Source organism: Heloderma suspectum, chromosome 10, assembly GCF_057233095.1.
Source record: "Heloderma suspectum isolate Gila_16-S chromosome 10, 16-S_ref, whole genome shotgun sequence".
Taxonomy (NCBI): Eukaryota; Metazoa; Chordata; class Lepidosauria; order Squamata; family Helodermatidae; genus Heloderma; species Heloderma suspectum.
The window spans coordinates 9,862,062-9,889,285 of NC_139467.1; the positions used below are offsets into that span (position 1 = coordinate 9,862,062).

General features: G+C 46.6%; 1 protein-coding gene across 1 annotated transcript in view; it reads right to left on the reverse strand.

The window, feature by feature from the left end:
• LOC146337642 (pregnancy-specific glycoprotein 22-like) overlaps positions 1-20,700 on the reverse strand; it is a 29,198-nt gene extending 8,498 nt beyond the window's left edge. Inside the window, exons 1-4 of the mRNA XM_084815035.1 lie at positions 20,545-20,700; positions 19,188-19,601; positions 5,619-6,002; positions 3,895-4,026 (exon numbers count right to left, since the gene is read on the reverse strand). Coding sequence (XP_084671161.1) covers positions 3,895-4,026; positions 5,619-6,002; positions 19,188-19,601; positions 20,545-20,596 — 982 coding nt within the window. The 5' untranslated portion in view covers positions 20,597-20,700. The remainder of the gene's footprint in view (positions 1-3,894; positions 4,027-5,618; positions 6,003-19,187; positions 19,602-20,544) is intronic.
• Positions 20,701-27,224: the final 6,524 nt, after the last annotated feature.

Below are 27,224 nucleotides of genomic sequence, written 5' to 3' on the forward strand. Positions count from 1 at the left end.
CATCTTGTCCTTTGCTTCAGGCAGCAAAATTGGGCTGGGCGTGTGTGTATGTTAAACCAGAAATTCTTCTTCAACTCAGATTTTAATCTAAGCCACAGGAAAATTCAGGGATTGGGATGGAAATGGTTGCTTTTTTATTTGAGGCAAACATTATGAGGCCATGAAGCTCACACCTGTGCCTGACTGGCTACTGTCAAATCAGAAAGGGGCTGGGGAAGAGTAGAATTCAGATTGGCTCAGAAATGAGCAATGGTGTTTCCTGATTTGGGCTATACAATCTGCATAATTCATATTCTCTCTGACCATATGAAGCTGGAGAAGGTGGCCAGGGATCAGGGTGGATTCTAAATGATCCCTGACTGTCAAGTGATGTTTGTATGTGCGTTGAATTCAGATAGACTAAAAAAAAGAAAAGAAAAAAAAATATCCAAACCATTTCCTAATTGGGGGAGGGCGGGGGGAGAGCTTTATTTGTGAGCTAATCCAGTGCAACCAACAGGTGGCTCATCCATTTTTACCAAGTCAGTCTGAGACATCCGGTTGGAGCCATGGCGTCCGGCAGTGACTTGCAGAGTCCTGCAGGTTGCTTATCTCAAACAGTGGGGAAAAGATTGAGAAACCTTTTTATCTTCCCCTGGAATTAAAAGGGGAAGCTTACAGTTCCATCCGGATGAAATCATGGAAGAACAGCTGCTTTTGTGAAGAAACAGAGGGGCTGAAATCTAAGAATAGACCCCGGAGTGTCATCTACTGCACACTGTTTGAAACGTCTGAGCAATTAGGAGACACAAAGACAAATGGCTCCAAACAACATCTCTGAAAAACTACCAGCAGTATTTGAGGACTTGTAATTAAATCTGTGTAAGTTTGTTTTTCTTGTTTCTGAAATTATACTTGCTTGTTGTGCTTTGGAAAGTGGGGGATGGTAGAACCAAAGGAAAAAAGGAAAGGCTTGAAAACGCCACCTACCCTCCCAATGGCTCCCCCAGCAAAGGTTTCTAGAAATGCTGGAGATGAAGAGGAGTTGCTTGCTTTGATAAAAACCATGTATTTGCAGCTATGAGAGCAGTCAAAGAAACTTGAAATAATTCAGGACTCAATAACCGCCCTTCAGGGGGCTGTGGATTTAATTAATATCTCTTTTCAAAAGATGCAAGTGAAGGTTAATGATCTTGAAGATCGGATTGTTGCGCATGAAATGGCCATGAAAGTGTCTCATGATGTTTTGTCTGCTCGAATCTCTCAACTGGAGGCCTTCAAATGCAGAGCGAATCTATGTACCCTTGGTATTAAAAACGAGGCTACTGATATAGGCTTGGCAGAATTTATGGATAAACTTTTGCATGAGGTATTTGCTTTGCCATCTGATTTCTTACTTGATATTGAGCATGCATATCATGTTCCTGGTTCAAGGCATGGCACTAAAGGGACTTCTGGGACTGTTATTGTTCAATTTTCACGAGTCTCCACAAAAAACTACCTTATGCGTTTGGCAAGAGAATGGGGTGAGCTCCGGTGGGGACCAGCAAATGACAAGATTATGCTCTTTCATGATTATACTAAAGAAATTGCTGACAGAAGAAGGCAATTTGCCAAGGCAAGAAGTTTGGCAAAGCAAATTAACCTGCAATATCATATTAAATATCTGGCTACATTTTGTGTTCTTTTTGAAGATCAGATGAAGAGATCCTTGGATCCTGATGCTGCAGAAACATTTTTAATTGGTATTAAAATTAAATTCAGGGAACCAACTCTCTCAGCCTCTGGAGTTGGAACTTAGCCATTTTTACTGTTCTTTTGAAGTGTTGTTTGGTTTTAGCTGATAACTGGTCAGGCAGTAGGCCAAAGATGAATGTTTGCATATTTTTTCTTCTTCTCTCTCCTCTTTTTTTAATGTTATATTGTAGTAAAGTGCATATTTGTGTATGTGGAGTACACATATCAATCTATTTTTAGATATGATACTACTTAAAATATACAAATGATTTGTTCCTGTTTTTGTCTTTCTCTTAAACTTCTCTTCCCCCCCCCCTTTTATTAGTATTATTACTATTAATATCACTATGGGATTATTGTTGGTGCTGTTCCTTGCTGGAACACCTTTAATGTTTATTAATACATGTTAACTGAATAGTAATTTATGGCTAATGGAAATGGATTGTTTACTTCTATTTCTGTGCTAGAAGACTGTTTAGATATTTGGTTTGTTTTTATTGAAGTTTAATATAATTCTGTTTTTTCTTTTTTCTTTCTTCCTTCTTTTGCTCTCCTCCCTTTCTTTTCTTTTTTTAGAATACTGTAATGTTGGAAACTGAAGATTTTGATTATATTGTTGGTAGTGTTTATTTTATTAGTAAAAACAAAATAAAAATAGATTCATTTTTACCAAGTAAATCTCGAGAACCACCACAGAGATGGGCACTTCTATAAAAGAGGTGACCTGATTGGAGGACAGTCAGATTGTGACCCCCACTAGTGGGCTATTCATTTTTATTTGTTACATTTATATCCTGCCTTTCCTCCAAGGAGTCCAAGGTGGCTTACATGATCCTCCTCCTCTCCATTTCATCCTCACAACAACCCTGTGAGGTAGGTTAGGCTGTGTCAGTGACTTGCCCAAAGTTACCCAGTGAGCTTCATAGTTGAGTGGGGACCAGAACCTGGGTCTCCCAAGTCCCAGCCCAACACTCTAACCAGTACACCACACTAGCTCTGTGGGAAGATGGGCTAAGATCAATTGCTCCTTGGTTTCCATTCCCCTCAGGCATACTTGATTCCAGATGGCATGACTCATGGCCCGAGGAGCTGAATTCTTCAGGAGTGGTTAAAGTTATTAAATTGTTCATGACTTCTTGGGTTCGAGAAGAAAGATTATAAGGATAGAATAGGCTGTGTTTGAAAAATTATCTTCACCGCCCCATTCCCAGGGGATATAAAGGGTGTTGGTGTTTTGGGGGGAAGTTGGGGGTACTCACTGCTGCTGTTCCCAGGCGCTGCAAGCTGTTATGTTTATGTCCCAGAATGCCCCTGGGAACCACAAGGCATGGGGGGACATAAATATGGCTTCCCCAAGCCACCAGGAAGAGCTGTGGTCGTGAAGCTAGTGGCAATGGCTAAAAGGCCCCGCAAAAGAGGGTGGTTTCATCCCCTTTCCACTGCTCACTCCAATTTGGCTGCGTTCTCAGTAAAAGCCATGACTCCATAGTCGTCATCTGCTTATAGAGCTAACCAAGGAGTTTAAAAAAAATCCAGCTTGTGTCTTGGCATTCTCTTTCCTTCTACAACTAAGGGCCAAGCTACACGTAATGATAAATAGCAGCTGGTTGGGGGGCTTGATTAGGACTGTGGTACACAGGGAGGGGTGGGGGCTTAACTTTTTCCTCATATGCTGCACGCTTGACTCCCCCCGCCCCATGCAGGAATCTGCTATTTGGTACAAGAGGATGCTCGTGTGTGTGTGTGTGTGTGTGTGTGTGAGAGAGAGAGAGAGAGAGAGAGAAAGAGAGAGAGAGACAGACAGACAGACAGACAGACAGGCGGAGAGAGAGAGAGTTCTTATCTATGATGTATGATCTTCAGTAGCTTGGCTTTCACTCTCAGTGTAACCTACCTCACTGGGCTGTTCTGAGGGTAACACTGGGTGGTGGGTGAGGAGGGACAACCCATATTCACCACCTTGAGCTCTTTGGAGGACAGGTGGAATAATTTTTTTAAAAATTAGCTTCTTCCCAAAGTCGAGAAAAGAATCCATTACTTGTGAGTCCCACTCACACCCCCTCCAACAGCTCTACCTCATTCTCAATGTAACCACTAGTTCTTACTCCCATCTCTGAACTTGGGTTTCCAAGTTGGGTCCTGGGTTTCCTTCCTCCCGAAGTGGTGGGTGTTACTCACAGAAGAGCAGAGAGAACACAGTCATCAGGGGGTCTGCCCAGGCCAGCGATCCCAGCAAGGCTGCAGCAATGACTCCTGCATTGTAGCTCAAGGAGGCAGATCCAGATTGGTGGTGCTGCTGCTGATCATTCTCTGGAAGAGGGAAAAGGACCAGAGTTGGTATCTGATTTCCACCACCACGGCCAGGATCGGCTCATGACATTTTGCCATTCCAAATGGCTGCACCATGCCAAGCCACAGGTCCATTCTAGCTAGGATCCCTTGCAAATAGGGCTTGCTATAAATGAATCTTAGTTGATTAAACTTTTGATATGAATCAACGAATTAATCAATTTAGAGAGCAATCCTATGTCGCTTAGAGAGCATCTTGGGGGGACATAGGATTGTTCGGTTTCTGGGATCTGAGGTCAGAACCAAGGCTCCGGCCCCAGAGCCCAGAAACCATGCCCCCCAACCACTCCCCCACCCCCTTGTAGCCAGCGTGGTTCTCTTCAAGCTGGCTATGTCTTCACACTCAGAAATGGAGTGAGGAGACAGGGAAAAGGGGTAGACCTGGGGTGGGGAGGGGAGGAGACTGTGGAAGCTCCATTACTTAGCTTTCTATGTGGTCTCCAAGCCCCTGACCTCCCTGAAGGCGTACCTAAATGGGTGAAATTGCAGAGTCGCCAGTCTAGGCAAAAGTGCAGGGCGGCCGGAGGAGAGGATCCCCTTTGCGCTCCAGCTGACCTGCACAGGATAGTTGGCAGTCTCTGATTTCAGGGGCTGGCGACTCTCCAGATAGGATTGCGCCCTAAATTGGCTTACATTTGCATATTATTCATTTGCATATCATTCATTCATCTAGGATATTTGTAATCTGCCTTTAAGGGGAAATCCCTCTCAAAGTGGCTATGAAAACTTGCTATACACATGATCATAATTTGAGCTGCTCTTATCGCTATGATTGCTTTAGGTCTTCTGTATTCGCTGCCTTCCCTCTTTTTTAATCACAGCTTTTATACACTGTGTCCTCCTGCCCCTACCCATGTGCTTTTTAAACTTTGTATTGGAGGGTATGTTGGTTTTATTGATTTTAAGGGTGCAACCCTATGCATTTTCAGACAGAAAAAGGTTCTGCAGCTCCCCAGCTGGCTGGGGAATGCTGGGAGCTGCAGAACCTTTTTATCTGCCTAAACATGCATAAGGTTGCACCTGTATTGTTTTATCTAGTCCTGTGTACGTCATCGTAAGAAGTTTGGCTTTAGGGAAGCTCATAAGTTTAATGACTGAATAAGGTGATACTTGCTGCTGTGACATAGGTGTGCATCTTTTTTAAAAAAATTAAATGCATGTATTCTCCTTGCTTCAGGTTGATTGCTTTTACCCATATGCAAATATATGCAAATTTAATTGATAGAGCAAGTCGTCCAACATTCATACAATTAATCAACTGGGTCTGCTGTCATATACTCCAGCTTTCCACAATCTGGAGCTCTCCAGATGTGTTGGACTACAGCTCCCATGCTGGCTGAGGATGTTAGGAGTTGTAGTCCAACACACCTGGAGGGCTCCAGGTTGTGAATGGCTTACTGGGAGGAAGTCCCCTTGAACTCAGTGGGAATTACTTCTGAGTAGACATGCATGGTATTGTGTGCTGTAAGATCCCTTTATTTGGGTGATGGCCGCCACTTGCAGTTCTCTGATGTGCCGGTATGCTCTGGGCTCCAGAGAAGATCAAGACTTACCGGTGGACTGTGAGAGGACCTTCAGAGACACCTGGCCCATGTAAACCTTGCAGTCTTCTCCGCGCTCTGGGTTTTCCTTCCCTGGTTGTTGCGCCTGGTCCACAGGAGCCTCTATCCTGACCATGTAGTTCCCAGCATCAGATGTGGTTAGCTGCCTGATGGACAAGGAGCAGTCCTCTTGCACCGTTTCTCTCTCCTGCTGGGGTTTCTGCTGGACCTGCTGCCCTGGGATGAACTTTTGGACTATTTCTTGAGTCCCTGAATGGGTTTGTCTGGACCATTCACACAAATAAAATAGCTTTGGGGTTTTTTGTAGAGTCAGGGTGACAGTCTGCCCTTGACTGAGATCCTTTGGGTTCTGGTTGATGGTGATGGGAATTGGTTCTGCAAACAGAGTTGATAAGACATTTGCATCATCAGACCAGAATAATCAAGCTTTGGAAACAGGCTGGCCCACTTTTTATTTTTTTTAAAAACCAGACCCCACTCTTGTGCCCCAACAGCAGCTTGAGCTGCAGACATTAGCAAATGGTAGCCCTGATCCCCGAGCCTCAAAAAGTTTCACCAGCTGACTCCTGCAAACCAAGCTCCTGTTAAAGGCAAAAGCGCAGCACAGGGTCTCTCCTCCACCAGTAAGTCAGCAACTTATTTTGAAAAAGCCAAAGCCCAAACCACCCACCCATAGTTACCTCCCCTCCCCTTTGTCGGTCTGGATACTCCCTCCCCCACCCTGTCTCTGCTCTTGTGCCTTTTAAATAGCAGCCTTAAAATTAGAAGTGAACTTTTAGCTGGCCTGGGAAAACAGGGGTGGGAAAAATTGTTGCTAATTTTTCTGCTGTGAAAGATACAGAAGCAGAGTCGTTTTTTAAAAGAAGAACAGTTGGCAGCTCCAATGTACTTTCTGCCACTAAGAGCTGATATTTAGTTAGAGCCAAAACATCTAGAAATAAGCAGGTGAATTAGTAGAAGCATGCTGGCTTGGAATTAGGGTTGGCAGGTGATCAGAAAACCTGGCCTGTCTTCTATCTTTAATAAGAGCTTGATCTGCACAAATCGAAAGGTGAAACTTTTAAAAAAAGAAATGTATTACATATTATAAAATATAGATACATATTGGTAAATATTATCGGTAGTATCCAATGTTAGTCCTACATAGAGTAGACCCATTGAAATGAATGATTGCTGTTGTTGCTGGGTTTATTGATAAGGGTTTTTGCTGTTTTTATTGCTGTTTTATTGTGTTTGCTTTTTATTGCTTTTATTTTAACTATTTTTATGTATTTTATTGCTGTAAGCTGCCTTGGGAGGGCTTCAACCCTTAAAGGCAGCCAAGAAATATTTTAAATAAAATAAATAAAGTTAGTCATGACTAACTTAAGTCTTATTTATTTCAATAGGTCTACTGTATGTAAGATTAACATTGAATGCTACTCTAGAAATCCAGTAACATTTTACAAGAGGAGTAAATATTCCAAAACATGCCATTTTAATGTGACTAGTGCTTCTACATAATACTTAAAATTCTATAAATACTATTTAATTACTATCAATACTTAAGTTTAATCCTATTTTAGGTGTAGCTTTGTAGCAGCCATATCGGGGGTCAGACTAAGTAGCCTCATGCAGTCTCATGCTTCATGTTCTTGCTGAGCTCTTTCTCCCTTGAATATATTGTTGTAAGCTGACGAGACACCGGAATTCCTTATCTTGTCAAAGGTCATACAATTGTATATCTTGTTCTCTGCTGTTCTCTTCTGTTCTCTCCTTATCATGGCTACCCTATAACCCAGTTCTTGTATTATAAACAATGGTGCTAGGAGAAGAAATGTTGAGGCCTGCAACCCCACACGGGAGGGGGGGGGGAGCCGTTTCATATGTGTCACAATGTCTATAAAAACAATGTGCTGATGTATTTCGGGGCTTCTGGCTCTTTGGAAATGATTCCAGCCTTAAGCCCGCGCGTTAAAGAATCTCTTTTTCCTTCACTCCGTGGTCTCTCTGACTCTGGGTTCTGCAACATAAATGGTGCCGTGACTCGGATGTGGCAGGCTCTGAGACAGAGAGTGGCAGTTGCCTGCTCTTAATCGCCGCACCGGGAAGACGAGCTCGGCGCATGCCTCCCTTTCTTGGCGCCACCGACCTTTTTGTCAAGTGAATGGGAGAAAGCCTGCTGCACCGGGATCGCCCAAACGGCAGCAAGCAGCAAGAGAACCTTGGGAAGCGGAGGAAGGAACTTGAGCCCTGCCTGTATCGCAGCTGCAATTGAGTTGAAACCCACATTGGAAGCCTTCAGGAGAAAGGCAAGTATATGGGAAAAAGAGGGCCCCGCCTTTAGGGAGAAAGGCCACTGGGCAGAAAAAAAGAGGGCCCTGCCTTATGAAGAAGGTCAGTGTTGGTGGTATACGTATACAAAAGAACCTACTCCTTGCGGGTAGAAGGGGGGCCTGATCACCCCCCCGAGTGGGCGCCAGTACCCAGCACGCCAGTACTCAGTAGGAAGCTGAGGAAGCTGGGGAAGCCGCTTTCCGCTCTGGTAAAAAGTGGGAAAAGTGGGTGGCAGGGACATATGGATGCAGTGGAGAGATTGATGATTGTGTGAGTGGCTACTGCGGTTTCTGACGCATACCATTGACCGTCCGGGTGCCCAGGCCAGTAGTAAAGTGCGTGGTGTGTAAAATCCTCTTGTGTCGGCCAGTGAGACCCCTTACTCACTGACCAATTCCCATTCCCTAATTGTGTCTGTCTTCAATTTAGGAGGGAGGCTATGGGTGGTGGGGGCAGCAAACCTTGCACCCTCTTGGGATGTATGCCAGCAAATTTTAAGAAAGGTTTTAGTGGAGATTATGGGGACACCCCCATGAATCCTCAACGGTTGCAGACTTTGTATGAAATAGAGTGGCTGTCTTTTGGTGTAGGATGGCCTACTAAAGGCTCTTTAGAGCCCAGCAAAATCAGCCGTGTATATGCCATTGTGGTTGGGAGACCTGGGCACCCCGACCAATTTCCCTACATAAACTCGTGAGATTCTATAGTCCACGCTTCTCCTCCATGACTAAAGAAATGCCTAGAATCCCAGGCAAAGGTTTCGGTGCTCAGAAAAGAAAAATTGGCCAAAAAGAAATTGCAACCAGTGTTAGAAGCCTCGTGTAAAGATCTGGCAGAGCTAACGGCGTTTCCACCTGCTTATGCCCTGCTTCCACCACGGGCCCATGTTACTGTAAGACCGCCCCGTCGAGATCCAGATCCTGTGACTCCTGAGCCCCTGCCATCCCACCTACAGAGGCATTGCCCCTCGCTTTGACTTAGAACTGTCGCCATCAGTTTCAAGCCCCACCGGCAGTAATTCGCCGATTTCAGCTACGGTCCTCAACTCCCAGATATTGTCTGCCGAGACGTTCATCTCTATGGGATCGAGAGGTTCCCCTCTTACACCTCAATCAGCATTAATAAAAGAAACTGAAGAATTGAAGTGTTGGGCAGAAGATTTAATAAAATCGGCAGTGACCCTTAAAAAGATGTGTTCTCACAAAAAAGGGGAGGCGAGCTCGTCTACTGCTCAAGACTTGCACCCCCTTGAGATGTATGTCAAACAAAAAAGGAAAAGGGTTTAAAAAAAAGAAAAAAAAAGATTCAGAATAGAGAGAGAAAACAGCAAAAAGCTCAAAGTCGAGCTGAGAGAAAAAAAAGAACAAGATCTGAGGCTGTTAATTAGAAAAATGTTGCAGGACAGTCTGGCTTTTAACAAAGCGTGGGAGCGTGAGAGTGTAAGGCCGAAAAAGTAGCTGTTAGCCTAGCGCGCCGAGAGGGGGGGGGCAGGAAAATTGCCCACAACTTTCTGAGTTGTGCAACATCATCACCTCGCCTAATTGAGATGAAATCCCTAAGAAATAGAAACTGAAAATGAAGACCCAGAAGATGAAGGCAAAATAGAAAATAAAGGTGAAGAATCAGCCCCCAGAGCACAGGCTAAACCCCTCTTCGAGTGAAAAGTGTGCCATAAGACTGTCCCAAAGCAGAATGAAGCAGAAAGACCATGATGAAAATCTCTGTCAAGGTAGCCGTGTTTAGCTTTGAACTGTGTTAAAATTGCATAGAGCCTGTAGCTACTGACCATCGGCTATATAATTTCTGAAGAGCGTAACCATTAAGCTTTTGCCGTGGGATTCCCTGCAATGAAAAAATCTCACTGATTTAAGTGTCCAGTGTTACACTGCCTGAGTGTGTGCGCTGAAGAGACCGAGAAACCAGACAGCATGTTCCTGGCCAAGCCAAAATCACGCTACTACCATGCTCCTGAAAGCTGCAATAAACTGTGTAAGCTGAGAGACCCAACCTGATTGAGAAGAAAAGAAGATATTGGAGCAACTGTCTTAAAAAACAATGAGATCTGTGTAGCTGGCTGGCTGACGCTGTCAGTGATGTTACAACTTTAAGACTGTTTTCCTGTTTGAGACCCCAGCAAAGAAAGCTGACTCGAGTTATTTGTTGCCCGTGCCAAAGCAAAGATTTAGCTGCCCTGTACCTCATAATGTCCTGTTTTGAACTTGGGATTTACAAATACAAACAAACTGAGAAGCTTGCCTTTGAAGTCCTGCAAATCACCCCACCGCCTCCCCGAAGATTAATGGCTGGCTGAAAAACGCAAGTATAAGGCGATGCCCATCACCCCCCAGCGTCCTGAGTTTCGGCACTCAGTGTTTCAGTGCTTTCATGTACCAGGTTAGAAGAAAAAAAAAAGAGTAAGTTTTTAAAATGTCTGTAAGAACCTGACAGAAGTAAAATAAAATTTACAGAGGAGTTACCCAGGTTAAAGCGTCACGGCTAGAGAGCTGAGCTGTGCCGCTCTGTTTAGACAGAGGCCTTGCTAAAAAGTTAAAGGCCCTTGTCTGTCAGAAGGGGTGTAGGGCCACACTTTCCCTTTTTAAACTGATGCAAAAGTGGAGAGCCTTTGCTGGAAACATCGCATCTTCATTGCCCAGAGCCTTCTCTGTTTGCCTCCATCATCATCTGGGCTTTTTAGAGACACTCTGCACATGGACTAAAATTTTAAATTGTCAAAGACTTGCCATGGACAGTGCTGTGAAGCTTTTGATAAACTTGAACTCTCATCGCTGTGGACCGTATGTCTGTGTTTGTAGTCAGCTCAAACACAGACTTTTAGATTTCCTTCTGCTAGAACTCATGCAGCATAGAGTTGCCGATGCAAAAATGGTGACCTAGAACTCTTTGCGTGTGTGGGTATGCCCGCCCCTTGATTTTAATGGGCCCTGAGCATGCCAGAAAAGCTGGATCTGCTCCATCATGCCTTACCGTGCTAGTGCTTTCCATTCATTGCGTTAAATTGCAGAAAAAAGTTTGTTGTGTGTTTTTTATGATTTCTTAAATATCATAAAATATATGTGATATTTGCAGATTAGTGTTAGTTGCAACTCCAAATAATACTGAGTGTGGTTCCCAATGGATGACAAAAAGAAAAGACAAAAGGCAAGTCGAGAAAGAGGAGGCAAAAGGCAAAGAGAAAAAACATTTGTAGAAAAGAAGTGTGGCCATAGTTGCCCCCAGGGTAAATTAAAAGCAGCTGATTGTGCCTGGAGCTTATTACCTGGGATAAAGTAGCCACAATAATTTTATTTTATTTATTATTAAATTTATTAATCGCCCATCTGGCTGGTCACCCAGCCACTCTGGGCGATGTACAACATACAATAAAAACAGTTTAAAACAATAAAATTCTACAATAAAAACATTTTCTAAAATACCCTAACCCACCCCAAATGCCTGCCTGAACAACCACGTTTTTAATGCACGGCGGAAGCTCATTAAAGAGGGGGCATGACGGAGTTCCCTAGGGAGGGAGTTCCACAGAGTGGGGGCCAGCACAGAAAAGGCCCTCTCCCTCGTCCCCACCAGTCTAGCTGTCCTGGCTGATGGGACAGAGAGAAGGCCATCCGAGGCTGATCTTGTTAAGCGGCCTGTCTGGTGCTGCTGGAGGCGCTCCTTAAGATAGGCTGGGCCGGAACCATATAGGGTTTTAAAGGTCAAAACCAACACCTTGAATTTGGCCCGGAAAACAACTGGTAACCAGTGCAACTCCTTCAGCACTGCTAATGTAATAGTTCTTTAAGATAAAAAAAATGTAACTAGAAAGAGAAGAAGAGGCTATCCCAAATGCGTGTCATTGGGACTAGTGTAAGGCAGAAAGGTTTAAGTAAGTGAGTTTAACTTGAAAAAGACAAATAAAGAGACAAGGCTGGTGCATGGAGCAGAAAGTTTTATATAAAAAGTTTAAAACATGATCTGCAATACAGGCAGATCAGCAAAGAAAAAGAAAGCAAAAGAAAGAGAAAAAATTTGTCTTCCCATACTAATAAATAAAAGTGTTATCAAGCACTTTGGGAAGCGAAGTTGTTTACAGGAAGCTGTGCCTGAGAACCAAACACTTCTAGCCTATGCTGAAAATGCTTGCTAGTGTTGTGCTGCCTCATGGGTAACATGTATGGTATTAAAACCCATTTAGCCCAATAGCTCGTGGTTCAGAGAAGCTGTCTGATCCAACCATTAAGTACGCCTGTGTGCTGTAAGTTACCCAATAAAGTCTCCTTGTAAGTAAACTCCCCGCTGGAATCCCAAAACACAAGTGGGGCTAGACCGCCTCACCCAGTATCAAACCCTGCTGTTAGAAGCCATGAAAGCAGGTATAAAGAAGTCAATTAATATGACCAAAGTGTCTAAAGTGCTGCAAGGTGCCACCGAGGACCCAGAGCGTACTTGGAGCGTCTTTTAGATGCCTATCGCCAGTACACCCCCCTTGACCCAGAGGCCCAAGAAGACGTGGACGAAAGAAGAAAAGAAGAAGACCTGGCAGAGGCAAAAGATTCTTAAAAAAGAACCAGTGTGCCCAGTGTGGACAAGATGGACATTAGTGGCATGAATGCCCAAATAAAATAAATCAAATACAAAAGAAAAAACCAAAGGGGCCAGAATGGGCGAAGAGGGAGACAGCTTGAGAGGGGCCGTGACATTGACTTCATAATTGACACTGGAGCGGCATCAAGAGCAAGCAAACTTAGCCTTAAACAAGAAGTCCAAACACTGAGCAAAGTTCTTCAAGCCCAGCGTCGCTTTGTCTTAGAAAATAAGCCATTCCCATCACAGAAGTTCATCCTTTCCAACCAAGAGTTAAAGAGGGAAAAATAACCCTTTGAATCCCAGATGGAGAAGACTGAAAACTGTCATACTTTCCACCCCCGCAGCTATGAAAGCAGCTAAAGTTAAACCCTGGATACATTAGACACGAGTCAAGAGAGTGAGAGGGGGAAAGTAGACTATAAACAGAAATCCTGAAAATCCTTTAAAAATCATTCTGAAAAAGCAGTAAGAAGACTCAAGCTAGACCTTACTGTGGACACACCGGGAGACTGTCCCCCTGCGTACGGTCAGACCTGCAACTGAAGAATTGAAGAAGGGGACTAAACCCTACTGCAGCTTGCCAGGTGAATAGCTGCCCAGCGTACGGTCAGATCCCAAAGAAGATCAAACATGCGTGTTGTAGTGTTAGTAGTGTTGCATTGTGTTTCCTTAATAAGGTGCAAAAAGGGGGGTCTGCCCCTGGAAGGAAAAGTTTGTCCTAGTGATTTGCTGATAATTACTGGCTTCACCTGGCTAACATCACGAGAGTAAAACATTTTTGTTTGCCAAGAGATATACCTGCAAACAGGCTTATTAGCTCTTGCCTAATACCTGTCTGTAGACATCCTGGGAAAATTCAAAAAGATACCATGTTAAGAGTTTATGGTGTAAGTTTAACTTATTCCCAAAATGCTAATTGGGGCGTAGTTGCAAAGATCCTACCCCCTACAGAGTTCACTCTACGCACCCCCATCGTTGCTGAAACAAATGCTACGTGTGCACGAATGCTTAATTGCCAAAAATTTTCCAAAAAATATAAAGCTATCCCTGGCCCCCTTCTACTGTAATAAAATTCAAAACATATCTTTTAATGATGCCCACATACTTTTGCCTCATGGATGGTTTTAGACATGTAGTTCCCGCACTTGGTCATTCATTCCTGCCAACTTGTCTAATAACCACCCATGTTGCCTCAGCCGCCTGGTGCCAATTCTTCCCCTGTGGCCCGAGAAAATCCGTCGACGGCAGCCTCGAGCACTCCAACTAACTAAAAATTGTAATAGTCATGTGCAGTCATATTCTGACTCAGAAAAATTGGCCTTAGCAATGTCACTGGTTGGGGTTCCAGGTTCAGCCTTGGCTGATGGTCTGGAGATCAACCGGTTAGCTTGCAGCTTAGCCAAAAGCATAAATGCCACCTCACGAGCACCTGCCGCCGCTGCCACCACCACCAGGCCTTCCCTGTGGACTTCCGCCTGGCAGACCGCCAGTCCCTGCAGGACCAGGCCCCCAGGTACCGAGCCAGCTGTGCTGCTCCACCTGCCCCTCCCTGGAGGGGCTACATAAGCTGGCTGGCTGAGGTGGCCTGGGAGAGCCAGGGCCTGCAGGAGAAGCCACCACCACCACCACCACCACCACTGGGGAAGAGGTGTGCTTGCTGCTGCCGGGCCTGCTGCCGGGCCTGCTGCCGGGCCTGCTGCCGCCACCACCACCACCACCAGGCCTTCCCTGTGGGCTCCTGCCTGGCATTTTTAAGGGGATTTTAATTGTTTTGTTTGTTTGTTTTATTTGGGGGGGGGATTTTGTTGTGTTTTTAGGGGTGGGTAGCCTGCGTGATAGGCGGGAGCGAGGGGGCATGTGTCCACCTGATGGAGGCAGTGGGGGGAGTGTTGGGGGCCAGAACATACCGAGGCTGGGCGGCAGGCGCTGGCGGAGCGCTAGGGGCAGGCCATGCCAGGTAAGGGGAACAAGGGAGAGATGTGTAGTATCTGTCCCCTGCTCTGGGCCTGTCCAGAGCCAAAGGATGGCTGGGGGAGGCGTGACCCCATCTTCTGGCCTTCGTTTGCTGCTCTGCAATGCCAGGTCTGTTACCCAGAAAACCTCCCTCATCCATGACATGATCCTGGATGAGGGTGCAGACCTGGCATGTATTACGGAGACTTGACCGGCCGAGACTGCTGCTCCAACCCTTGCAGCCATGTGTCCGGCCGGATTTTCGTATGCACAGCAGCCGAGGGCTGGGGATCGGGGAGGGGGAGTGGCTGTTATCTACCGAGAGTCCTTGGTCTTCACCAGACCCCCTCTCCGGGAGACCAAGGTTGCTGAGTGCATGTACTGGAGGTTGGGCCTGAAGGGCAGTCTGGGGATTCTGCTCGTGTATCGTCCACCCCGCTGCACGACTGACTCCCTGGCTGAGGTGTTTGAGGTGGTCTCTGATGTGCGTGTACAGTCCCCTAACTTACTGGTGTTGGGGGACTTCAACGTACATTCGGAGGCCATCCTCACAGGAGCACCTCGGGACTTCATGGAGACCATGGCCTCCTGGGAGCTGCACCATATTCTAACTGGGCCCACCCATGTAGCCGGTCATGCACTAGACCTTGTGTTTGTTTCTGGAGAAGCGGGGAGTGATCTGGAAGTCGGGGGTATACCCACCACCCCCTTGTCATGGTCAGATCATTATCTGGTGATGTTGGACTTCTCGGTTCCACAACCCCTCCGCAGGGGTGGAGGACCCATTAAAATGGTCCACCCCAGGCATCTTATGGATCCAAATGGATTCCTGAACGCGCTTGGGGATTCCCTGGGGCATGCCAATGGCCACTCGGTCGAGACCCTGGTGGGTGGCTGGAATGCCGCGATCACTGGGGCATTAGATCGGGTGGCTCCGAAACACCCTCTCCCCCTGAACAGGGCTCGGACTGCACCATGGTTCAATCCGCGGTTTACGAGCACTGAAACAGGAGGTGAGACGGCTAGAGCGCCGGTGGCGGAAGTCTCGCTCCAAAGACGATCAGACACGGGCTAGAGCTGTATCTTCAGCCTATCACGTGGCGGTGAGGGTAGCAAAAAAGGAATATTATGCTGCCTCCATCGCGTCTGCAGAGTGCTGTCCCAGGAGGCTGTTCCAAGTGGTCCAGAGCCTGGTCGGTCCTGTGGCTCTGGAACCACTGGAGCATTCTAAGGCCTCCTGTGAGGCTTTGGCAAGGCACTTTGCAGATAAAATTGATCAGATTAGGTGTGTTACTCTGCACACTGTGGATACAGTTAGTGAGCAAGAGGTGGCCTGTGGCAAACTGGTTTTGTGGGATCGGTTCCAGCTTCTTCTTCCTGATGAAGTGGACAAGGTGCTTTCATCTGTAAGGCCAACCACCTGCTTACTTGATCCTTGCCCATCTTGGCTCATTATGAGCTGCAGAGAGAGACTGGGTGAGGGGATCAGGGTGGTGGTGAATGCCTCCCTTGAGGAGGGAGTGATGCCATCAGCCCTCAAGGAGGCACTGATAAGACCGCTTTTAAAGAAGCCCTCCTTGGATCCTCAAGTTCTGAACAACTTTCGCCCAGTCTCAAATCTGCCATTTTTGGGCAAGGTGATTGAGCGGGTGGTGGCGGTGCAGTTGAAGGCACACTTGGAAGAAACTGATTATCTAGACCCATTTCAGTCGGGCTTCAGGCCTGGGCATGGGACAGAAACGGCCTTGGTCGCCTTGGTGGATGATATGAGGAGGGCTCTGGATAGGGGTGAATGCACCTTCCTTGTTCTCCTCGACCTCTCAGTGGCTTTTGATACCGTTGACTACGGTATCCTCCTGGACCTCCTGGAGGGGTTGGGCATTGGAGACACTGTATTGCGGTGGTTCCGGTCCTTCCTCTCCGGCAGGTACCAGAGGGTAGCACTGGGAGAGGAGGTTTCAGACCCGTGGCCACTTACTTGTGGGGTGCCACAGGGTTCCATCCTCTCCCCGATGCTATTTAACATCTATGTGAAGCCGCTGGGGGCTATCATCAGGAGGTTTGGGGTGCAGTGTCATCAATATGCGGATGACACGCAGCTCTACCTCTCATTCAAATCTTCACCAAGGTTGGCCGTAGAATCCCTGTCCAAATGTCTGGAGAGGGTGAGTGGCTGGATGGGGAGGAATAAGCTGAAGCTGAACCCTGACAAGACCGAGGTACTTTTGGTGGGAGACAAGAGGAGGCTGGGGGATGTTGACCTGGTGTTGAATGGGGTACGGCTACCCTTGAAAGACCAGGTCCGCAGCCTGGGGATCATTTTGGATTCCCAGCTGTCCATGGAGGCTCAGGTGTCAGCTGTGAGCCGGACAGCGCTGTATCAACTCCATCTGATACGGCGGCTGCGCCCCTTCCTTCCCAACCATCTGCTCCTATCGGTAATACATGCCCTGGTCTCCTCTCATTTAGACTACTGTAATGCGCTCTACGTGGGGTTACCCTTGAAGACGGTTCGGAAGCTGCAGCTGGTACAGAACGCGGCAGCTCGCCTGATTAAAGGCAGCCGCTGGTGAGATCACATCATTCCAGTGCTGAAGGAGTTGCACTGGTTACCAGTTGTTTTCCGGGCCAAATTCAAGGTGTTGGTTTTGACCTTGAAAACCCTATATGGTTCCAGCCCAGCCTATCTTAAGGAGCGCCTCCAGCAACACCAGACAGGCTGCTTAACAAAATCAGCCTCGGATGGCCTTCTCTCTGTCCCATCAGCCAGGACAGCTAGACTGGTGGGGACGAGGGAGAGGGCCTTTTCTGTGGTGGCCCCCACTCTGTGGAACTCCCTCCCTAGGGAACTCCATCATGCCCCCTCTTTAATGAGCTTCCATCGTGCATTAAAAACGTGGTTGTTCAGGCAGGCATTTGGGATGGGTTAGGGTATTTTAAAAAAAAAATTATGGTAGAATTTGTTTTAAATTGTTTTATGGTGTGTTGTACATCGCCCAGAGTGGCTGGGTGACCAGCCAGATGGGCGATTAATAAATGTAATAATAAATAAATAAATAAATAAATTGTCATTGTTAAATAAAGAGTTGCGTGATCTAAGAGGTGCAGTTCTAGAAAATAGAGCTGGTATAGATTACCTCTTCCTTCTTCATCATTTAAGTTGTGAGACACACCAAAAGCTCTGTTGTTTTAACTTAACTGATAATGGCAATGCTGTAAATGAACAGATCAACAAGCTGCACAATATAGTAGCTAACAAAACAATAAGACAAAACAATTAGCTCAATTAGTTAACCCCTTGGCTTCCAGATCTTAGCTGGCTTGAAGCATTGTTCATCCTACTTCTACCAGTGTTGTTCATAAAAGTTCTGTTATGTCTCTGCGTTCCTTGTCTTATGCGCTGTTTAACCAATCTGTTTTATGTCTCAGCTAGTAAAACTGCTGCCCTCTATGCTCTAATAGCCCAAGAAGAGGCTAAGTAATATGTATGTCACAAAAAGCTTTGTATGGTTATCAGAAATGCTATAATTGTAATGAAATTATGCATTTAAGGGGGGAATGTAGCAGCCATATCGGGGGTCAGACTAAGTAGCCTCATGCAGTCTCATGCTTCATGTTCTTGCTGAGCTCTTTCTCCCTTGAATATATTGTTGTAAGCTGACGAGACACAGGAATTCCTTATCTTGTCAAAGGTCATACAATTGTATATCTTGTTCTCTGCTGTTCTCTTCTGTTCTCTCCTTATCATGGCTACCCTATAACCCAGTTCTTGTATTATAAACAATGGTGCTAGGAGAAGAAATGTTGAGGACTGCAACCCCACACGGGAGTGGGGGGAGGAGCTGTTTCATATGTGTCACAATGTCTATAAAAACAATGTGCTGATGTATTTCGGGGCTTCTGGCTCTTTGGAAATGATTCCAGCCTTAAGCCCGCGCGTTAAATAAAGTATCTCTTTTTCCTTCACTCCGTGGTCTCTCTGACTCTGGGTTCTGCAACAGCTTCATATTACAGAGATGTGTGGGTTGGTAAGAAAGTTGGCCACCCTTGTTGGGGTGGCTGGAGAGGGAGTTAGTGATTGTGCATAATATTTGGGGTGAGTGACTGGAGCTGGGTGCATCTGAAAGGAAGAGTAGAGTGTTCCCCCCCCACACAACCCCCCCCCCCCAATCATGCTCACACCGTGTAATTGCCACACAGCATCAGAGATGACTGGATCACCACGCCCAAGCTGAAAGCAATGCAAGAGACTCCAAGGGGATCCCAATCATGCCAAAAGATTATCAGGGGTCCTTGCTGGGTAAGGTTGCCACCTTTTGTACTGGTGGATCTGCCTTTAGCAGCAGGGACTGAACACATCTGAGGATGTTGGATTACGGCCAAAGGAGACTTGGGTTCCTTCAGATCCCTATCCTCCCTCAAAGTTTACTGGGTGATGCTTGTGCCAGTCTCAGCCTGACCTACCTCACAGGATTGATGTGAAGATGAAGGTGGGGATAAATTGCGTATGCCATCCAAAGCTCCTTGAAGGAACGGCAGGATTTTTTTAAAAAAGGTTCTAAATAAATAAATAAATATAGAGTTTCCCAGCATGGCAGTGCAATGGTAGGAAATGTTTGGATTTCTGTCTGTTGTATAGCTCTTAAAGACAGTGGAGCCTTTTCATTAAAAAGGTAGCAACATTCTACAGTGTGTGTTAACACTTACCAGAGATCTGTAAATAGAAGAAGCTTTCATATACATTTCCTCCATCAGTTTGTTTTTGGCCTGGAATGGTTTGCTTCACTGGAGGTGTCTCTATTGTCACGGAATAGTTTCCTGTGTCCAAGTGTGTCAGCCTCATGATATGCAAGGAGCAATTCCGTGTCAGGGTCTCCCGCCCTCTGTAGTTGGTGCCGTTTGTCCACTGGGGATTTTTCTGTGGGGAGTAGGTAAGAATGGTGCCTGAGCTCCCCAGCTCAGGCTTTCGGGACCAGTGGCACTGCACAATCTGGTTCTGGGGTGGGGCTCCCTGTAGGTCCAGGCTGACATTCCCACCCCATTTAGGATTTGGTGGTTGGGAGATCACAGAAAATCTATGCTGTGCTGGTACCAGCTGCAAACAGCAGGTCAGGATGAAGCCTGCAAAGGAGGGGGGAAAGGAAAGGTGAGATTCAGTTCTGCCCTCTCTTCTCAATTAACCCGATTAAAGATGCAATCCTATGCATGTTTAGACAGAAAAAAGGCCTACATGCTGGCTGGGGTAAGCTGGGAGTTGTAGGCCTTTTTTCTGTCCAAACATGCATAGGATTGTGCCCGAAGCCTATTTCTATCTTGAGAGAAGTTCTGCATCTGGAAGGTCCACCTCACTGGATGAAGCTCTACACCCAGTGGAGGCTGGTGGAGTGGCTCTCATGTTAGTGGGGCGGTGAATCTGCTCCAGGTTTCAGTCAGAACCAGTCAGAATTCTAAAGGAGGTATCCAAGGTGCTTTGCAAAAGCTCTGTACAGCATTGCATCTCCTTCACACCTTGAATAGCAACTTCAGAATGCTGACTGGTTCTGACTGAAACCTGGAGTGGATTTACCGCCCCACTGACATCGGAGCCACCAGCCTCTGCTGTCTACATCAGGATCGCTGGATCAGTATATTTCCATTTTGAGAGAAACTCCGCACCCTGAAGCAATGTGCCCTCATCGCTGCTTAGGCTGATTTTAAAACAATTCTTTTAGGTGCAATCCTGTGCATATTTAGATGGGAAAAAAGTCCTACAATTCCCAGCATGCCCCAGCCAGCATGGCTGGCTGGAGGGATGCTGGGAGATGTAGGACTTTTTTTTTTCTGTTTAAGCATGCACAGGATTGCACCCTTAGTAATGTGCAGGTTTAATAGACTAATTAATTGATTAAAGCTAGTTTGATGAACTGAGTGAGATTTCTTTACTCAGGTGATGGTTAATATTCTTTTTATATATTTTCTCTCTCTCAATAATAATAACAACAACAACAACAACAATAATAACAACAATAATAAGGGGTCCTCCTGCCATCTTGCAAGGTGCAGAAGTTTCCTTTTTCCCACTGACCTGCCAGAAGAATTGTCCTCTGTGATCCCTGCTGGCTGCTGGGTAGGTTCATTGTCTCTTTGTCCTGAGGAGGCAGACCGCAGAACTGCTACCTGCAGCTGAGGAAAAGGGTGGATGGACAGATCGTCTTCTCCTGACAAAGGCTCTGGTCCGTCTGCCTGGTTGAGACAAACTGCCCCGCTGCTTCTCCTTTTGTCCTGCAGAAGGAAGGATGCAAGAGCTGTTACACAAGGGCTGGGTGATGCTGCCATGGCTGCAGTCGTGATCATCTTTTGCCTTCTTTGGGCCTTTCAGTGTTGTTTGAGTTACACCACCTTAAGGTGACTACGTCTGAGTCCTGATGGCCCAAGGTTGAGGTTCTGCACCCCGGATTTACAGCAAAATCCTGTGCATGTTTAGACAGAAAAAAGCCCTACAACTGGTGGAGGTTGGTGACTCCGATGTCAGTGGGGCAGGGAATCCACTCCAGGTTCTAGTCAGAACCAGGCAGAACTCTAAAGGAGCTCTCCGAGGTGCTTCTGCACTGCCTACAACTCCCAGCATGACCTAGCCAGCATAGCTGGCTGGGGCATGCTGGGAGTTTTGGGCCTTATTTTCTGTCTAAACATGCATAGGATTGCACCCTTAGAGGCTCAAATCGCCTCTGTGGCTCAAAGTGAACTGCCCTGATAGCTTCAGCTATTGGGCGGTATAGAAGTGGAATGAATGAGTGAATGAATGAATGAAGTGCCCTCTGGCAGTTACGCTGGCTGTGGCTATACATGGACAGAGTTAGCCATGCCCTGGTAACGTCCCATTTAGGTCATCACGTTGTACTGAATGTGGGGGCTGCCTGTGAAAATGATCTGCTGTCAGTCCAAAACAGCGGCGCAAGATTGCTCACTCGGACTGGCTGTTTCAATCACATTATGCCAGTGCTTTGCCAGTTGCACTGGCTCCCGGTCCATTTCACACCCGGTTTAACTTGTAAAGCCCCTAATAGCTTGGGACCAGCTTACCTGAAAGTCCGCTTTCTTTCTTTCTTTCTTTCTTTCTTTCTTTCTTTCTTTCTTTCTTTCTTATTATTTCATTTATATCCCACCTTTCTTCCATCATGGAACTCAGGGTGGCTACATGTGGTTCCCAGGTGGTCTCCCCTCCAGGCACTGGCCAGACCCAGACCTGCTTAGCTTCAGCAAGGTAGCTGTCTCATGTGCCTTCAGACTATGCTTATATATACCTACCTGGATTCTCATACCATTGTCAGAGGCAGTGGTCCATGTGCCCCCCAGTAAGTTCAGTGAGGTGGGTGGCTACAAGGCAGAAGGCCCTTTCGGTGGTGGCACACCAGGTGTGGAATAGCATCTCCAGAGAGGCTTGCCTGGTGCCTACACTGTGGTCTCATCTGCTACAGATGATGAACTTTTTATCCAGCTCGGCCTTCTAAAAAACATACATTTTAAACAAACAAAATCTGGGCTCTCTATGTCCTCCATGTTTGGTTATTTGAGCTGGTAAGTCATTTTATTTTTCACTGCCAGAGGAGGACAATTTATGCTTCTCTTTACTGGTTTTTTTTGGGGTAGCTTTTAATTATTTTGTATTTTAATATTTATTTTGTTTTGCTTTGTAAGCTGCATTGATAGGTGGCTGCATAAATCCAACAACAACAGCACATTTCAGAGATGTTTTTCCTCTTCACATGAGCTGAAACAAAGGCTAAGGGGTTATTAGTCCTCCCTTCACCTGTGTGAGCAGCAGTGTGGTTAAGGGAGACAGAGTTGGTTAAGGGAGACAGTGTGGTTAAGGGAGACAGAGTTTTGGGCCTTATTTTCTGTCTAAACATGCATAGGATTGCACCCTTAGAGGCTCAAATCGCCTCTGTGGCTCTGTGGAATTTGCTGCCACACATGGTGGCCGCTAGCTTCCTGATGGTTGTTCAAGAAACTCTGGCAAGCGGAGACGCCTCTCGAGGGATATTCACCATAGTGGTGAAATGCAACCATCAGGTCTAGGAGCAGCGTGCCACCGAACTGAACAGCACAGGGCGGCAGTTGCCTTTGCGCCCTGCTTGGGGCATCATGGAAGCATCAGGTTGGCATCTGTGGAAAGTGGGGTGCTGGAATCGGTGGGCCTTGGGTCTGATCGAGCAGAGTTCAGATCTCTGACAGAATCGGCATTAGCCTTTGGCCTGACATGCCTACCTCGTAGTATGTAGGCCCATTTGATTCCCTGTAGCAGTAGGTAGACCATGTGTGTGCAGCCAGTGGACTGGCCTGAGATATGGGGGCTCCTGAGTCTGCGGTCTCCTGCCAGGCTCCCCGCCCCTTCTGATTTTAATTTTATTTCTTAAGATGTTTTGTTCATTAAAACAACCTTTTTTTTTAAGTGGGAGGCTCGCTTACTGCAAAGCAAAGTGCTGCCCTCTGGCACCATCTTTACTTGGGTTCTAAAGAATGGTTTTGCATTTTGGAGCTCAGACTCCACCTCTGCCTTGTTCGTAGGTTCTCGGGCAAGTCACTTTTAGAATTATAGAATAGTAGGGTTGGAAGGGGCCTACAAGACCATCGAGTCCAACCCCCTGCTCAGTGCAGGAATCCAAGTCAGAGCATCCCTGACAGATGGCTGTCCAGCCTCGTCTTGAATGCCTCCAGCATGGGAGAGCCCACCACCTCCCTAGGGAATTGGCTCCATTGCCGTATTGCTCTAACAGTCAGGACGTTTTTCCTGATGTTCAGATGGAATATGGTTTCTTGTGACTTGAGCCCATGAGTCCGTGTCCTGCAGTCCGGGATGGTTGAGAAGAGATCCTGGCCTTCCTCTCTGTGACAACCTTTCCAGTACTTGAAGAGCACTATCCTATCTCCCCTCAGTCTTCTCTTCTCAAGGCTAAACATGCCCAGTTTTTTCAGAATCTCCACACAGGGCTTTGTTTCCAGTCCCCTGATCATCTTCGTTCCCCTCTTCCAAACCCTCTCCAGCTTGTCTGCATCCTTCTTAAAGTGCGGTGCCCAGAACTGGACACAGTACTCAGGATGAGGCCTAACCAGTGTTGAGTAGAGGGGAACTAGTACTTCACGTGATTTGGAAGCTATACTTCTATTAATGCAGCCCAAAATAGCATTTGCCTTTTTTGCAGCCACATCACGTTGTTGGCTCATATTCAGCTTGCAATCGACAACAATTCCAAGATCCTTCTCGCTTGTAGTATTGTTGAGCCAAGTACGCCCATCTTGTAAATGTGTATTGGGTTTCTTTTTCCTAGATGCAGAACTTGGCATTTATCCCTGTTAAATTTCATTCTGTTGTTTTCTGCGCAGCACTCCAGTTCATCAAGATCACTTTGAATGTTGTTCAGTTTTCTTCAAGTCTCATCAGTTTGCCTTCTGGGAAATGACTATTCCGTGACCAGCTATGGCAGCCATTTTATGAAAGGGCAAGGCACCCTCAGGGTGGCCATTTTGTGAGGGCAGCCAGGGCTTGCTCTCAGAATTCCAAATGTGCCCCCCAGCCCAAAATGTTTGGGAACTCCTGTAAACTGAAATTAAGGTTGCCAGGTGCAACCTGGAGATTCCACCTTGACCCTGAAGTGTGGTGCTGTATGGGGAGATGAGGCAGCTGCAGACTTTACTCCTTCTCCTCCAGTTCTTTTGTCCATCTTCTCCCCTCACCTCACCCCCTCGCCACATGCTTGGAGTACAGATGGTGGAAGAGAGATTTGGTAACAAGATGGGAATGAGGAATGGGCAGGAGAAGCTTCAGGGGCTTTGTGCACAGATGTGTCACCAGAGGCCAAGGGAAAATCTCTGGTTAGCCAACTGGCAACCTCATCTAAAATACTGGCAGGTGGAGCATAACGACAGGATGCCACCCTTGCTTCATAGCCCAGTTACGCAGCTCTCAGAAGATGCACAGCGGCCTTCCCCAACCTCGTGCCCTCCAGATGTGTTGGACTACAATGCCCATAATTTGTAACCAGCATGGGATGATGGGTGCTGAAATCTGACACATCTGGAGGGCACCAGGTTGGAGAAGGCTGATGTATGGAGAACTCCCCCTCCTTGCCTCTACTCTGCCAAATGCACAAAAGCAGCCGTGCAATCCGGCTTTCCTATCCTGCTTCCGTTTCTTTGCCGGTTGCAAAATAGCAGCACTGGGTCCATGTGGCAACTTGTGGCTAGGAGCTTCCTGACAAGGGCTGGGAAAGTTGATGTTACTAAGTTTGTTTCCCCACCATCACCACCTGATAGCGGCAGTTCAAATGTAGCAAGCAACCGCATTGACGAAAGATGGACAACGAAAACACTACACGGGTGTATTGGGTCATCAGGTTTCCATCACCAGCAGCTGGAGTGAATGCCTCCATCTCGTGGCTGTATTGGGATGTACCCCCACCGCACCTCTAGGTAAACAGGTTTTGCAGGTTTTTGAAACAAGACACCCCCCCACACAAACCTGTTGACCAGAGGCAAAAATTAGTTGAGTGTCTACACCAGAAGTAGTGATCCATCTTTCAAATCATCTTCAGCAATTTGGACACACACACACTCCGCTCAAAAATATTGCCTTTCTTCACTCCGATCCCTAATTCCTTGTTAATGTACTTTTACAGATGAGGAACTAAGGCCGGGGGCTGCCATCCTGCACTTCAGTGAAGACCATTAGGCCTCATCCTCACAGAGATGGCTAATCTCTATCTGGGCTGTTCCACTTCCACTTGCAGTTGGAGTCATATGACTGAATGCTTCTGCATATCAAAAAATTAAATAAACCCAGCTACATAAAGACAAACAGTTGTCAAAGAGAAGGGTTCTAGCCTATAGTTTCCCTTGGCCTGCTAGTTTTTAAAGTAGTATGCCAACCACATTTCATGTTGCTGCTGCTGCTGCTGGATGGAGGAACAATACGTGAGCCATCACCTGCAGTCTGAATTGGTACAGTCCAGTTGTAGGCTTAGCACCTCAATGAGGACTAGGCACATAACAAGTATAGCAAAGGTGAGGTGTCCACCCAGGTCTCCTTCTAGATACAATGGTCACTTGTGAGCTCCTGGACCTTCCACTGAATCAGTCCAGACTTTATCCAGACAAGACAGAGGTACTCTTAGTGAGTGGTTTGTTTGCATGGCTGAACAGGTGTTCAACCTGTTCTGGAAGGGGTTGCACTCTCCCTAAAGGGTCGGGTCTGTCGTTTGGGGTTGCTCTTGGACTGAGCAGTGTCACTGGAGGCACCGCACAGGTGACCTCAGTGGCACAGGGCACCTTCTATCCGCTTAGGCTGATATACCAGTTACAACCCTATTTGGACAGAGATAGCCTAGCTACAGCTATCCATGCTCTGGTAACCTCTCATTTGAATTACTGCAATGCATTCTACATGGGGCTGCCTTTGAAAGCTGTCTGGAAACTTCAGCTGGTCCAAAATAGGGCAATGAGATTGTTAACGTGGACTGGTCAATATGGACATATTATGCCAGTGCTGTGTGATCTTCACTGGCTTCCAGTCCATTTCCAGGCCCAATTCAAAGTGCTGGCATTAACTTTTAAAGCCCTAAATGGCATGGGGACAGGTTACCTGAAAGACAGTCTCCTCCCATATATATCTGCCTGGACCATAAGGACATCTTCAGTAGCCCTCCTCTGGGTGCCCCTGCCAAATAAGGTAAAGTGCGTGGCTACTAAGAGAGTCTGGTAACCACCCTGTGATCGTGCGGATTGGGTTGGGCCAGTGTGGGTCCCAGTAGGCAAATGCCATGTTAGGCATAATTAGGAAAGGAACTGAGAATGAAACTGCCAATATCAGACTGCCCTTATATAAATCTGTGGTAGGACCACACTTGAGATACTGTGTACAGTTCTGGTCACCACACCTAAAAAAAGATATTGTAGAGCTGGAAAAAGTGCAGAAAAGGGTGACTAAAATGATCAAGGGGCTGGAGCAACTCCCCTATGAGGGAAGGCTACAACAGCTGGGATTGTTTAGCTTGGAGAAAAGGCGAGTAAGGGGAGACATGACAGAGGTGTACAAAATTATGCATGGTGTGGAGAAAGTGGAGAGGGAGACATTTTTCTCTCTCACACACAATACTAGAACCCAGGGGCATCCCGTGATGTTGACTGGTGGGAGATTCAGGGCCGATAAGAGGAAGGACTTCTCCACATGGCGCATGGTTAAACTATGGAACTCGTTACCACAGGATGTAGTGATGGCCACCAATTTGGATGGCTTTGAAAGGGGGTTAGGCAAATTCAGGGAGGAGAAGGCTATCAATAGCTACTCCTCCTCATGGCTATATCCTGCCTCCAGTATCAAGAGCAGTATGCCTCTGTACACCAGTTGCTGGGGAACATGGGTGGGAGGGTGCTGTTGCACTCATGTCCTGTTTGTGGGTTTCCCGTTGACAGCTGGTTGGCCACTGTGTGAACAGAATGCTGGACCAGATGGACCTTGGTCTGATCCAGCAGGGCTCTTCGGATATTTGTATGCTGTGCTGATCTCACCCAAGAGTGGGCTGACAATTTTGGGGACCCTGATCCAAACAACTGTGTAGAGATGGGCAAAGCCTCCTTCAGATGCCCTCCCATAAAAGTTACTTCTGCATTGTACTTTGTACATGCTGTAGCCCTAGGTACTTGAAGAACCAACAATAAATTAGATCATCCTGCATGACAAAGCTTATTACTTTGCACAAAGATAAAACT